At 41.3% G+C, this 14,764-nt stretch overlaps 1 protein-coding gene across 1 annotated transcript in view; it reads right to left on the bottom strand.

The window, feature by feature from the left end:
- Positions 1-437: 437 nt before the first annotated feature.
- LOC147678538 (vomeronasal type-2 receptor 26-like) overlaps positions 438-14,764 on the bottom strand; it is a 51,316-nt gene continuing 36,989 nt past the window's right edge. Inside the window, exons 3-4 of the mRNA XM_086945681.1 lie at positions 1,628-1,751; positions 438-1,357 (exon numbers count right to left, since the gene is read on the bottom strand). Coding sequence (XP_086801807.1) covers positions 438-1,357; positions 1,628-1,751 — 1,044 coding nt within the window. The remainder of the gene's footprint in view (positions 1,358-1,627; positions 1,752-14,764) is intronic.

The following is a 14,764-nucleotide window of genomic DNA, read 5'->3' as shown; positions in this document are numbered from 1 at the left end:
CACCCTGCGGGGCGCGGCAGAGAGTTCGGACAAATGGACGGCCTGGGTGCGGTCAGCCAGGAAGGAGCCTATCCAGGCCAATACTTGACCTCCTATGCTCATCTTGTTGAAGACCCATCAGAAGCACTAGAGTACAACCCTAACAAAATGTTGCCTCTACTTTAACACAAGCCGGAGTCAGGAATCAATAACCATCGGCCACCCTGCCCAACTGTCCAACACAAAAAAAGAGCCTAATTGTATTTTTTTATTAAAATCACAAAAAGTTATACAATTTACCTTAGAAACTGAGAACATTAAAGTACATAACCCCACAGTTTGCAGCAAAGCGTTCACAACAAGTATTTCCAGTATTACTGGTATGACCAGAATATTTACATATTCAATTTACCTACAGAATATTTTGGTGTAAGGATGTGATTTAGGTGTTTAAGCTGTTATAATTGTGCACTTCTTGCCATGTTCTTTCCCATCATATATTCCTTTGAGTTCATCTGTGGTCTGAGCAGAATGATATAACACTTTCGGAAAAAAATACAGGAAACCAAGGAAAAAGTGGAAGACAATATTGCGAATACTTCCATGGCCACCATGTACTTGCCTTTTGTGCTAAGGTAGGCTGGAAAAAAAGAGACCCAAACGCTAATGAATGCAAGCATACTGAAAGTGATGAATTTAGCCTCATTGAAACTGTCAGGCAGTTTTCTGGCTAGGAATGCCATGATGAAACTGATGGATGCCAGAAGGCCAAGATATCCCAACATGCACCAGAAAGCAAAGGGAGAACCCTCATTGCATTGAACTATGATGAAACCAGGTTGTGTGTCAATATTTTGTTCTGAAAAGGGAGGAGAGAGGGACAACCAGCAAGCACATAGAAAACACTGAGTAAGCGTACATACACTCACAACCACATAGGACAATTTCGACCCAATCCATCTCTTTAGTTCACTATTGGGTTTGGTGGCATTGAAGGCAATCACCACCATAATGGTTTTTGCCAAGATGCAAGAGACACAAACAGCAAAAATAATGCCAAAGGCTGTCTGCCTAAGAAGGCATTTTACTTGGATGGGAAAACCAATGAAAGCCAAGGAGCAGAGGAAGCTGAGGGTGAGAGAAAGGAGCAGGAGGTAGCTGATTGAGCGATTGTTGGCTTTGACAATGGGTGTATCCCTTGAATGGATGAAAAGTACCAGGATGGCTGCTGAAATTGCTGAGAGAAAAAAGCTGATGATCACTAATGTGACACCTAAAGGATCTTCATAGGAAAGAAACTCAATAGGTTTCAGGATGCATCGGTCTTGTTTTGAATTGGGCCATTGATCCCATGGACACTTGAAACATTCAACAGAATCTAAAACAAAAAATAAGAAAACATGGTAAAGTAATCCATAATATAGGTGACATGATGGTCTGCCTTCTTTACAGCATGCGATAAGAGAAAATCATTGTCACAATATTGTCTGATATAATCTGATATTGTGTATAGAAGTATGGCCTAAGTGGAGTTAATATTAGAAAACTTAGACCCAAAGGTACTTTATTTTTGTGTACAATGTTCATGCCAGATGACATATCTGTATATAACATTCTGACACAAAACTTCACCAGATAATCCATTTACCAGTTTGGTTCGATATTTCTCCCTGAGGACATGGAACACAGAGAAAGCAGCAGACCGGCTCCCCTTCTTTAGCAGCTTGTCTAAATCCATGATTACAACTGAGACTGCACACAGATACAGGGACCTTCAAAAGAAACTACATTTTAGTTAGTCATTTTATAAAGTTGCTCCACATTTCAGAATCAATCTCATACAGTAAATGGCTTGAAAGCCAGCCCCAATGCAATTTGGTCTGTGAAGTGAGGTAATAAATGTTAGTGGTGAAGCAATATTCCAAGATTAAGCCATTTATGTGGCAGATTCTTGGTTAACTCAACTGTAGTAACACTAGAGGGACAGATCTGAAGATGGAAGCCAGAAAACAGAAATGAAATCAGGGACTGTTAGAAACTGGGCTTCTTTGCAAATGCCCACTTTTTACCCCCATTAGCACTGCTAGATGCAGATGTTTGACTCTGATACTCTACTGGGTCATGCTAACCAGGCTCAAAAGCCCATGTTCTCTGCCCTCAAAAAGTGATGTGAATTTGTGCACCCAAATGGCAAGGGACTTTGCCTCCTTATAAGTCCATAGCAGATGGTGCCAGGGATTATAGAGGTCTGTACAGCCAAGGAAGGGTTCTGCCCAGTTGGCAGACCCTCAAACTGCATGGTACATTTTAGAAAGTTATTTTCTTTTCCAGTCTTTCATTATTCAAATGAAGCTAAAAAAGAGTTTATTTGGGTAGAGTTTTGTTCTGAAACCCAAGTCTGTGCTTCTCGAGACCATGCACTGCTGCCAACTAGTATGAATGACATGTGAGTCCTACACCTTGTGGTCACCTTTGTGTTACATAACATTTTCTATACACTTATTAGCTCATTGCCTCTGTATGTTTCTGTGAAGTGAAGTGATCTGACACCCTACAATGGTACAAAAGACACTTTAAAACAAATTAAGTCCATGTGAGAGAGGGGCTCTAGAGAGATGAGTAGCACTATCGGAGAGTGATAGTGAGAGAATCATTCAAGAGCCCATACAAAAATTGTTGTATGCTGGTGGACTCTAATGTCGTCTTTCACAATGCTTTAAAAGCTAACACAATTGAATATATAATGAAAAATGTATTGTAGAATGCATCATTCTAGACATTTTCCCCACATTTTCAAAGGGTTCACCCTCAAGCACATGTTGTAGTAATAAGGCATACTTGCTGCACTTGCTGTGCACCATACAGGGGTCGGTCTGACCAAATTTGCCAAGGTTGCTTTGGGTTCCAGGTCCAGCCCTGGTGTTCATCCCAGTTGCCCCAAATCTTTTGCGTCCTTTTTACCAAGCCTGAGGAGTTAAAGACTGACATAGTCCGATTGTCTGACCATTTACAACTGGACACTGGCTGTAACAGCAGCCCAGGTGCCTGGCATTAGAAATATAAACTGGTGCTTCCTTGAAGCCTGCTGGCCATCTTTTTGATTTGGACCCACAGAGATGTTGATGCTTTTGGTGTATCCAGAGTACTCCCTCATCCCTAGAAGTAAGCCTGCCGGCCCTGTTGGAGCTCTGATGGCTTGAACCGTTCCTAACCGTACATGAGTGTGAAACTCTAGTCAGTCCTAGGAGCCAACATATGCTGTTAGTTCATCGCCCCATATTGGCCCGGAAAAATGGTTATCAATTCGAAATGGGCTCAAATTCATAGATTTAAATGTATCCCTGAAATAATACAAGCCACCCAAACTAGTATTGAAAGGTGTATGGATTTATCCATAGCACCCTCAACATTAGTCCACTTATTTACTGCTCTCTTGATGCATATAAAGGCGGCCCTTACCTGTAAAAGTAATGGAAAGAGTCCTACCTAAAAGGGATGGTTCGACTCTACCTGTAGCAAAGCCAAGAAAGCCCTTACCATTTCTGTTAAAACTCGGCCACACAATCAATTTCCAGATCGCCTTACTGCGTAACCTGTTTAAATTGGCTAGAAGAAAAAGGGAGAGAACATTAGGGAGGAAATTTGGGAAAGTCTCGCTCAAGCTACTACGGCAGGGGGATAGCAGATAGTTTTGGGGCATAATCAACTCACCATATTTTAAGACCTATAGAGACCCTTCGTTGGATACAAACGTTGGAGAGGAGAAGTGGATAGAACATTTTGTTGATATCTTCTCGCCCCCTGATCCCCCTGCCCATTCTCCATCTGTCCCTCTAAATATTAGGAAGGTAATCTTGTCATTCTCACTCACTGAGGTTAGGAGGTCCCTATCGTTATGCAGTACATGAAGAGCCCCAGGTCCGGACGGGAGCCCAATAGATCTCTTCCGGGACAACTATGATCTTTGGTTTTCTTTATTGACCAATATTTTTAATAACATAGCAATAGTAGCCCCCTCCTTCATGGAAGACAAGATTAATAGTTCCTATCCATAAAAAGGGGGACAAGAGTAGCCCGAAAATCTATAGGCTCTATTTCCCATTTAGACACTACATCGAAACTCATGGGCCATCTGCTTTTAGCCAGACTAGAGACTTGGGCAGATGATAATAATATATTAATGCAAGCCCAGCATGGGTTTCAACAGGGCAGAGGAACTGTAGATTAGTGTCTCGATCTCTCATTGATCATTGACAAATATACAAGGGCTAAGGTTTGGGAAAATCTATCTTGCCTTTATGGACCTTTCAGCAGCATCCAACTGCGCTTCCCACCCAAAGCGCTGGTATATCATGGAAGGGATGGGGATCGACCCTCCAATAATTGACTTCATCCAGCTACTGTACACAGAGGCATCAGCATCGGTTAGATACAGGGGAAACGGGGAAAGTACCTGCCCTTTTAAGATCCTAAGTGGGCTAAGACAGGGATGTGTCCTCGCTCCGTTCTTGTTTTCCATCTATACAAATGGTGTGGGGAATGCCTTCTTGGGTGTATCCCCTGATCTCCCCGTGTCTGAGTTTATCCAGCTCCCAATTCTGGTGTATGCAGACGACGCAGTCCTTATAGTCAGAATAGGGATAGGGATGCGTCGCCTAATTATCATCTATGCCACCTTCATGGACTCTCTTGACATGAAGGCTAACCAGTCAAAACCTTTTGTTTTCATCGTCGGGGGGGGGGGTCTCCGGGGAAAATAATCACACCTCCACACAGAATCAAGGAAAATCGAGGTGGTGAAGTATTTTCCCTATCTTGGGTTACTCTTCGACAAGAATCAAATGTGGTCTAGATTAATTGTTGCCAGGGCCATGGGAATGGAAAGGAGTTTGGGAGCATTAAATGCATTTACCTCCAGGATGGGCATGAAACCTTTGGCCACTGTTAAGCATATTTATCAAGCTAAAACAAAATATGCGGCTACATATGGAGCAGGTGTCTGGGGTCTGGCCTGCCACAAACAACTCCAAATTATTGAAGATACGTATTTTAAATCCTTGGTCTCCTTCCTCAATCAACATCTAATTTTGTACTCCGTACTGAGTTGAGCCTACCCCATATTACAGATTCAATTAGATTTGCTCCTCTGCTCCTGTGGTTTTCAATTTGGTGAAGAAAAACTTTCTTTAACTCAGTATATAATAAAAGACTGCCTGAGCCTTGAAAATTATAAGAGAATCAAATGGATTAATTACGTCATGTGAGAATTTACAGAGTTGGGAATGAAAGTATTGTTTACAGACCCGATGTCTTGAAGGTCAATGCCCAAGCAAAGACTGGTCATCACCTTTATGCTAAAAGGCCAGTATACTTGTAGGGAGAATAACCCCAGGAAGCAGTCTATCCTGGTTTACCAACGACATTTACCTATTTGGGACGGTACATTCCTCTACCTAGAGGAGGTTACAATACGGCAACATAATATTATATTACTCCGATTTCGCCTAAATCTGATCCCACTAATGTCGGGGTTTCCTTTTTTTTAAAATCTTTTTATTGAAAGTTTTTACTATTACATACAGGGCACGGCAATATTATTAACAAAAATACATCACATTGAGAGAAAAAAGCAAATCAAGCAACAACAATAATAATAATAAAAGGAGCAACACCCAATTGAAAAAAATGATCAGAAATATCAGTCGAGGTTCTGAAAACATAAAACTAATCAAGCAAAGTTTCCATTCTATAATATTTCCGTAAATTCACTTGTATACAGTTAAATCCTAATTAATCATCTACCTGCCTTATTTTTTTTTTTTTTTTTTTTTTTAATTATTTTATTGTCTCTCAGAATATTACCATAATAGCAATTGATACCTTATATGTTGTCCTAAATCACCCGAGTTTTACTCACATCTAGCTTTTATTCTATTTCACCCTCCTTCCATCGTGTAATGGGACCCCATATTAGCTTACCCAACTCCCTTCCCCTTTTCCCTTTCCATGCATAGCTCTCTTTCTCCACATTATATGTTGTTATTAATTTGGCCAACCAATTATGAAAAGTGGGCGGAATAGGGTCGATCCATGCAGAGGCTATGCATAATCTCATAACTGATAATGCTACAAATAAAAATTCCCTCCCGCTTGATAATTGTTCATCCTCCATATTTACTCCTAATAATATAGTTCCGGGAGTTAACACAATTTCAGTTCCTAAAATATTGTTTATAAAGCCTTCAATATCTTTTTTAAGTGAATATAGATGAGGGCACATTGCAAATACATGTTTTAGATCAGCTTCCAGACTACCACACCTATAACACTTAATACCCACAGTACCTCCCCATTGTGCTATTTTTGCAGGGGTATAATATAAATGATACAATGTTTTATAATGTTGCGCCTGCAAAGGTGCCGAGCATAACAGAGAATATCCCTTTTCTAAAGAGATACCAAAGCTTTTCCCGCTGATGTTAAGATTGTCTTTCCATTTTTCATTCCATTTTTCATAATCATCCTGTTTTGATTTTATCAATTCAGCATAAAACCTCTTGATAGTGCAATCTTCCCCTAATTGAACCCCTTCCATAATAGGATCGCGCCTAAAACCCAAAGCACCTCCCTTTTTATTCAAAAGGAAACTCCTAATTTGTAGGTATTTAAAAAATTGCCTGGTGTCTAGCTTAAATCTAGCCTGTAATTCTGAAAATTGAAAAACCCCCTGTTTCCCCATTACATCCCCTATACTACTAATTCCCTTATTTTCCCACTCAATAAATGTGGAACCCGAGAAAATCTCCTGTGGAAGATTTGGGTTATGTGAAAATCTGGGGCCTCATTTATGAAAAGTGACGCATCACTGCGTGAAAACAGCGATGCGTCACTTTTCACTGCGCACTCCTTGCGACACCAATGATGCGTCATATTTAATGTATGACGCATCATGTCGCAAGGACTTACAGATACGTCAGTATTTCTGACGTATCTGTAAGCGCAAAAGTGACGCATTGCTGGAGTGTGTCACAAAAGTGACGCAACTCCAGCAATGCGTCCTTTCACATGGGAAAAGCCCCATGTGAAAGGGCTTGCGTCAGTCTTACGCCTGCTGTGAGGCAGGCGCAAGATTTTGACGCAACAGCATCCTAAAAGTGACGCAGTGAAATCTCATAGATTTCACTGCGTCACTATTACGAGGCTTTTTGCGGGGGAACGCCCCCTCTGCATACATTATACCTGACGCAGGTATAATGTGGCGCAGGGGTTTAAAAAGTGACGCATCTACCTAGATGCGTCACTTTTTAAATATGGCGCAACAAGGCGCATATTTTACGCCGCTGGTGCGTCACAAAAAGTGACGCACCGGCGGCGCAAAACTGACGCAAGGCCTCATAAATAAGGGCCCTGGTGTACACATTATATTTCCCCAAGCCTATTCTTTTAACAAAACTTTTCCAAATTGTACATGCTGCTATGAGCGTCTTAAACTTTGTCCTCTTGTAATAACTAGCCTCTGTAAACTTCAAAAACACATTCTGCGCTTCTATTCCCAAGGTTAGTCCATAAATTGCCAATGTTCCAAATTTGCTCCAACCTTCTGACTCTGCCCCTCCCAGCAAGCCAGTCATATTTTGAAGAGCTGTTGCCCAATAATAAAGCTTTAATTCTGGTACTCCCCAGCCTCCCCTCTCTCTCGGAAGTGTCATGAATCTGAGGGCTCTTCTAGTTTTCCCCTTTGCCCAAATGAATCTATTAATTATGCACTCTAATTTTTTAAATAATTTGACATCGAATAACAAAGGTATAGCTCTAAATAAATATAAAAATTTTGGGAGAACCAGCATTTTTATTATATTCGTCCGCCCCACAATTGACATGTGCAAGTTGTCCCACCTGTCCAGGTCTTTCTCTACTTTCTTAATTAAGGGGGTAATATTCTTCTCCACTAACAAATCCAAGTCTGCCAAGATAACTACCCCTAAGTATGTACCTGCCTGCGTCACTCGATTATCTGTACAGGTAGTATAAGAGTTTTTAATTATCTGTGTTTTGGATGTATTTAATTTGTAACCCGATATCTTTCCAAATTTCATCGCCTCAGTTTCCAGATGTTCTATAGATTCAGTAGGATTAGGAGTGATTACAGCAATATCATCAGCATAGCCTAAGATTTTACAATGCCTGATAAGTGTTGTTAGAGGTATGATCATCTCAGACATCTCTATTCTACGGATTAGTGGGTCCATATATATAGCAAACAAAAGCGGTGAACAAGGGCACCCCTGTCTTGTACCCCTTTTTATTCGAAATTGCCCCGTGTTCCCAGCATTCACACGTAAAGTTGCTACCGGATTTGAATATAAAGTCTGTACTGCTTTAAGATATCCCTGTTTAATACCTGTTCTTTCTAAAGCATACCAAAGATAATCCCAGGAGACCCGATCAAATGCTTTTTCTGCATCGAATAACATTACTGCCATCGGGTCTCCTGTGACTGTTGTAACATCAAATAAAGTTATTACTTTGCGTATGTGGTGAGTGGTCCCTCTTCCCGGTATAAAACCATGTTGAGCACTACTAACTATTTTATGGATTACTCTGGCAAGTCTTGATGCCAATGCCTTGGAGAACACTTTCTGCATTCATTAAAGTGATGGGTCTGTAAGATCCTGGTTCCTCCGGATTTTTCCCTTTTTTTAGTATTACCACCACCTCGGCACTCCCCCATGATTTGGGTGCTGATTTACCCAACTGTGCCAGTTGCATGAACTTTATTAGCTCTTCTTCCAAAATATCCCAAAACACTTTATAAAACTCTATAGGTATTTGGTCAGGGCCCGCTGCTTTACCTGAGGGAAGTTTCCATACTGCCTCCTTAATTTCTTCTGTCTGTAAGACCCGCTCTAGACCATCTGCGTCATCTTCCTCCAATATATCTACCGGGATCTCTTGAAGATACTCCTTCATATCCTCTTTATCTCTTCGGATGTCTCGCCCCGCTAGTTCATCATCATATAACTTCTCATAAAAAGTCCTAAATACTTCCCTTATTTCATTCGACTCTGTATGCCCCCTACCTAACGTATCCCTAATTTCTCTCACTGTTCCCACCGCTTCTTGTTGCCTTGTCCGGGTAGCCAAGATTCTCCCTACTGACTCACTCAGTTCGTAACACTTCTCCCTTTTAGTAGTGTATATTTTCGCAGCTTTGCTAGCTATATCGCTCTCTGCCTTGCCTTTTGCTTTCACTAGTTCTATCAAGGCCTTATCCATTTGACTCCCAGTCAAAGCACATTTTTCTAAATTCTCCTCTGCCTTGAGTACCTTTTCGGATAGCTCTAAGTTCCTCAGCTGCATCTGTTTCCGTTTATAAGAATTATAGCTCTTCATTTCCCCCCGTACCCCTGCTTTAAAGGTATCCCAGACCACCCCTAATTCCGCGGTATCCCCATTAAAAAAAAAATCGCTAATCCATTTATTCATATGTTCTATATATTTATCCTCTTTTAACAGCCCTCTTTCGAAAGTCCAATTGGTATATTGTCTAGCATTTGTTTTTTTTGCTATTGTAAGTACTAAGGGATTATGATCACTAAGGATCCGTGGCAGCCTTTCAATATTTGAATTCGATATGGTAGCACTTGAAACAAAAAAATATTCCAACCTTGCACACGTTCGATGTGGGGCTGAGTAATATGTAAAACCTTTGTTATCCAATCTCTTTTTCCCCCATACATCTGAGAGAGCATTATTTAAGACTAAACTATGTAATGCCTGATTAACTCTCTTTTTCCGACCTTTATATTTTCCAAAAGAGCCCAATCCTAATCCATCTGCTCCATTTATGTTAAGATCACCTGCCAAAATAATTTTTGGTGCCCAGGTAGCTAACTCCACATCTAAAAATTGAAAAATCTCGGGGTCATCCTCCGTTGAACCATAAACAGTTACAAGCGTTGTCCACTCCCCATCTATAAAACACTCAACCATGGCCCATCTTCCCAATTTATCCTGTGCTTTCTTCCTAGTCAAGGTATTATTATTTCTAGCTAAAATAGCTACCCCTCTTTTTTTAACCCCTTGACTTGAATCTACTAATAAATGAAATCCTAAATGACTAAGGAAATGTGTTTGTGTTACCATAACATGTGTTTTTTGGATACATACAAAATCCACATTCATTTGTTTTAAGGCTACTGAAATTTTTGCTCTTTTTTGACCGTCATTTAAACCACATACATTCCATGTTACACACCTAACACCCACAGCTTAACTTATCATATGACTTTTCCCACCTCCAGTCTCGTATGCACCCTTACCATATTATTGTCCAACATCTTATCAACTCTCTAGTATCATTATTTCTTATATTTCTTCCTTTGGATTTTCGCCTCCCTAACCGTTCTCCCATTTTTGCTGGTGCCCTTTCTAAGATACATCTCTCTCTTTTGTGTCCTGCCGTGCCCTGTGCCCCCCCTAGCTCCCCCCCAGCTCCCTCTTCCCCCTCCCCCCCCTCCCTTACTGGCAAATAGGTCAATCCTGACCTATGTGTGACAGCCGAGCCCCCCCCAGGGGAGTTTCCCACAGCCACTCCCCCATGATCCATCTCTTAAAACCTTTATTCAAAAAGAACTCGATCCCATCTTTTTTATTTCTTTGTTATGCAAGCTACTTGTCTTATGCCTTCAATCCGATCAGATTGTGTATTCCATTCCCTATGTGTTCTCTCTTCTCGAAGAAAAGTCAAATACTCCTGCGCAACTATTTCAGAAAAAAATACTCTGAACTGACCATTAAGTCCTACTTTAAGGCGAGAAGGAAACAGTAAATACACTTCACACCCTACATTTTAAAATGGTATTATAAGTTGCCTCATACGCCATCTTCTTTCCACTGTTGTGTGGCAAAAATCTGGGCGAGCAAAAAAAGTTATATCTTTATATGTTCTTTTCTTCATGGGTTTAGCCTTCATAATTACTTCCTCTCTTAGTAAGTAATTTCCCACATACACAAGACTAGCTCTTGCTCTTGAACCCACATTGCCCTTTTTCTGCGTGAGGGGAAATCGATGCGCTCGTTGCACCTCCTTATCCCAATCCCAATTATCCATCTCTGGGAAGGCACCTTTCAGCAAATCCACAACAAAGGTTCTTATATCTCCTCCTTCTTTCCCTTCCTCCACTCCGAGCAGTCTTATGTTGTTTCTCCTCTGCCGGTTTTCAAAGTCTTCCAGTTTCCAAAGTATATCAGACTCTGTTTTCTCCTGCCCCTGTCTAGATTCCTGCAGCTTTACCATCTCATCTTCCATTTTGCCAGTCCTCTGTTCAACCTCCGTCAATCTACCAGTGACTTCAGTATACATTTCATGTACTTTGTGGAGAGATCTCTGTATTTTCTTGTTAGCGCGCTTGGCTCTTTGACTCTCCAACCGAGCTTCCCCTTGTATTTGTTTCAATGTAGAGAGTAGAAGATCAAATTGATCTGTGTGCGACTCTGCAAAGCTTTGGTGTTGGTCCTGAGTCTGCTCCTGCTCATTCACCTCCTGCAGACTACCGCCTCTGGTTCCATCTTGTAGACTCTGCGATGTAACTGTCTTATCCCAGTCCAGCTTTTTAGCTACTCTTCTTTGTAGCGTACTCCCTACTCTATTATTTCTCATGCGAGGTCTTCCCCTAGGTTTATAAGTTTTGGTTTTCGGGTTTCTTTTTAAAGCAGTGTTCTGCTCCATCTCTAATCCTGAGGAATATGTATCTGATTGTTAGGAACCGCTCAATAAAGAATTCTCTGACTCTGCAGGTGAGGTGGAACTTAGATCCGTTTCATCATCTTCCTCTTCCTCTTCCTCCTTGTCATCATCCTCATTGCTAAGTGGCCCTGTGGCAGATGATTGTCTGATGATATTTATATTTCTTTCCTGATTTGACCTCCTAGACTCTGGTGATAAGACATCATTAGATCTAACAGATCTAGCCGGTTTAAAAGACTTTATTTTAATATTTTCCTTAGGAATAGCGCCACTGCTTGGGTAAGCTGCTACATTTGCTGTATTTACTGTATTTAGCGCGTTTACTGTGTTTATGGTAACACCAGTGGCTGCACTTTGCTGCATGAGTATTTCCCTTTGCTGACCATTGTGTTCTGCTTCATGCTCACTTGCATATGCACTTGCACTTGCATATGGGACTCCTGCTTGCCTAGAGGGTGTTTCCCCCCCCTCTGTCAAATCCACCTGTGTGTTTAAATGCTCAGCATGTCCTATAGTTGCAGCCAACCTTTCCCCTTGTGGATCGCCTTGCTGCTCAATCACAGATTTAGACGCTGTTATAACGAGATCGCTCGTTTTCACATGTAGATCCTTTTCCTTTTCATTGACCAAAGAATCTACTCCTTCTTGTAATTCTGTACTTGCCAACACACTAGTTTCTACATCAAGTTGCACATCAACACGTTGTACTGCGTCAATCCCGTCATTGATGCCTTCTTCCACAACTTCGGCTCCTCCCCTGTCCCCGTCGTAGATCTAACCTTCCACATCATTGACCCCGCCCCCGCCTACTAAAGAGGCTCCGGTCATACACTCTGTAACTTCGGCTGGAGCAGGGCATGCTGTATTCGCTGCAGTCTCCATTCCCACAGCTGCTCCTGTCACCTCAGCTGTCTCAGCGCACATCACGGGCTCTGTGGTTGCAATCTCTGCCTCCATCGTTTTCTTCGGGAAATCTGCTAGCGCTGGCGACGCTTGTTCTCGACGCAGCTGGAAGGACTGGAAGGACTCGAAGATCAGAGGCTGCCACAAGATCGCCTCTCTCAGGGACTCAGCACCAAGATCCACGGCGCCCCCCGCAGGTAATTCCTCGCGCCGTTCTTCTCTCCTCTTCTCGCTTGCTATGAAGCGCTCTTCCTCACGCTTCTTTGCTGCTTCCTTCCGAGCCTGAGCTCTCTGCCGTGCTTTAGCCCTTAGATTCGCCGCAGGAATGTCGGGCTCACTTAACAGTCCAAGCTCTTCTTCCTCTCTCTCCTGAATCACCTTCACTGCCCTCAGCACTTTCGGGGCCATGACACGCTTGACGGCTTCCCAACTCTCCAGGAAATGAGCGATCGTCTCCTTAATTGTAGTTGCCGCTGATTCCCAAACACCGCTCTGCTTTCTCTTAAGCTGCACCTCTGCAGGCAACCAGACAAGGGTAATCACTAGCCTGTGAAGGCCTTCGAACATCTCTGTATCCAACGTAGCCAAAAACCGAAGATCTATCACGAACAAGATCAGCACACCATTACATCAAGGTATCAGCATAGGAGAGTGGCTTGAGGGCTGCTACCCCCTACGGACTGTCAGCGGCCATCTTGCCCTTGCGACAGTCTAATGTTGGGATTTCCATCGAAAACTTATAACCATTTGGACTTGATTAATTGCCCATGTGACAAGTCCTCTGCCCAAACAGATCTAAATATACTGTTTTATTGTGGTCACTATCCTAAAGAAAGGAAAAGGTATATTGTACGAATTTTAAAGAGCCAAAATTTTATCCAATGCAGGGTTGCACTATTCTTCTTCAAATCATTACCAGGCCATTTAGTGTGCTTCTCCCTAGCCTCATCCCTATGGGCTTGTAGTAAAAAGTGAAAGACCTTTTGAAGATAAAACTTTGTAGGAAAATCTATTTAACTAAATATACTCTGTATTTAAATTTTTATTTGACATGGCAGTAATTAGTACTTATAAACTGAAATTCTGTAAGAATTTTTAAACTCATTCTTATAAGAATTCAGATGAAATGGTCACCATATTTATTTATCAGACTTGTCTTTCTTCTTTTAAATGTATTGTTGTTCCTGAAATTTTATGATTGTGCCTAAGAATGATCGAATAAAGTTGAAATTTAAATTTAAATTGAATATGCACCTTTAAGTTCAGTGAAACCCTGCCAGAGACTAGTGGTGGGCTGCCGTAAGAATAACCTTCATTAACACAAATGTTCAAAACACGTGTTGAAGCCCATTGAGTGCTTCACCAGAGGATCTTGTTTTCTGCATCTAAGATGTCCAATGGTGTTTGCTTTGTGTGGAAGTGAGATGAGTGGTCTCTGTCAAACACTACTCCGTATATTAACTTTTCCTATTTTGTCCTTCACTGGTCCTAATGGGTGGAATGGCCTAGCACCCAGTTAGTCAGACAGCTGTCTTGTAAAAGACACACCCTCATGGTTTATTGTGAGTCTGAAATTCTTATGGGATTGTCCTCCCTATTGTGGGCCAGGTTGTAATTGAAAGAATGCAGTTTGTGTTGTCTCAAACAAGATCAACGTCCCCACTTAGCACTCCAAAATAAATTCAATCCAATCATTAATATTCCATCATATCGTCATCATTTTCAAATGTAAATGTATTGATTTACAAAATCAATTGTTCTTAAATCACATTTGTTTTGTTACGTGGTTACACGTAAATTAACAATTCACTTTGTTGAAGAGGTCCCATTAAATAAACACAATGCATTTCGGAACAAGCCCTTCATCAGGGCATGGTATTTTGAAATGTAACTAGAATACAAATAATCAATTATCAAAGAAACGTATTCTCCAAAACTATTATAAGTGTAATGGAAATCCCAAAGTTACCACATGAGAAACAGTAACGTACAAAATAATAAAATAAAAATATCCTCTAAATATTAAAGTGACTGGAAAGAGATTTCACTCTTTTGAACGAAAAAGTGCTGACGTGGATTGGAATGAAAAGGAATTTGCGGTGCGGAGTACACACTCCCATCTGAAAGATACCA

This window comes from Lissotriton vulgaris, chromosome 12, assembly GCF_964263255.1.
Source record: "Lissotriton vulgaris chromosome 12, aLisVul1.2, whole genome shotgun sequence".
In the NCBI taxonomy this organism is placed as follows: domain Eukaryota; kingdom Metazoa; phylum Chordata; class Amphibia; order Caudata; family Salamandridae; genus Lissotriton; species Lissotriton vulgaris.
Note: the sequence above shows the minus strand (reverse complement) of the source record. Positions and strands in the feature narration are given on the sequence as shown.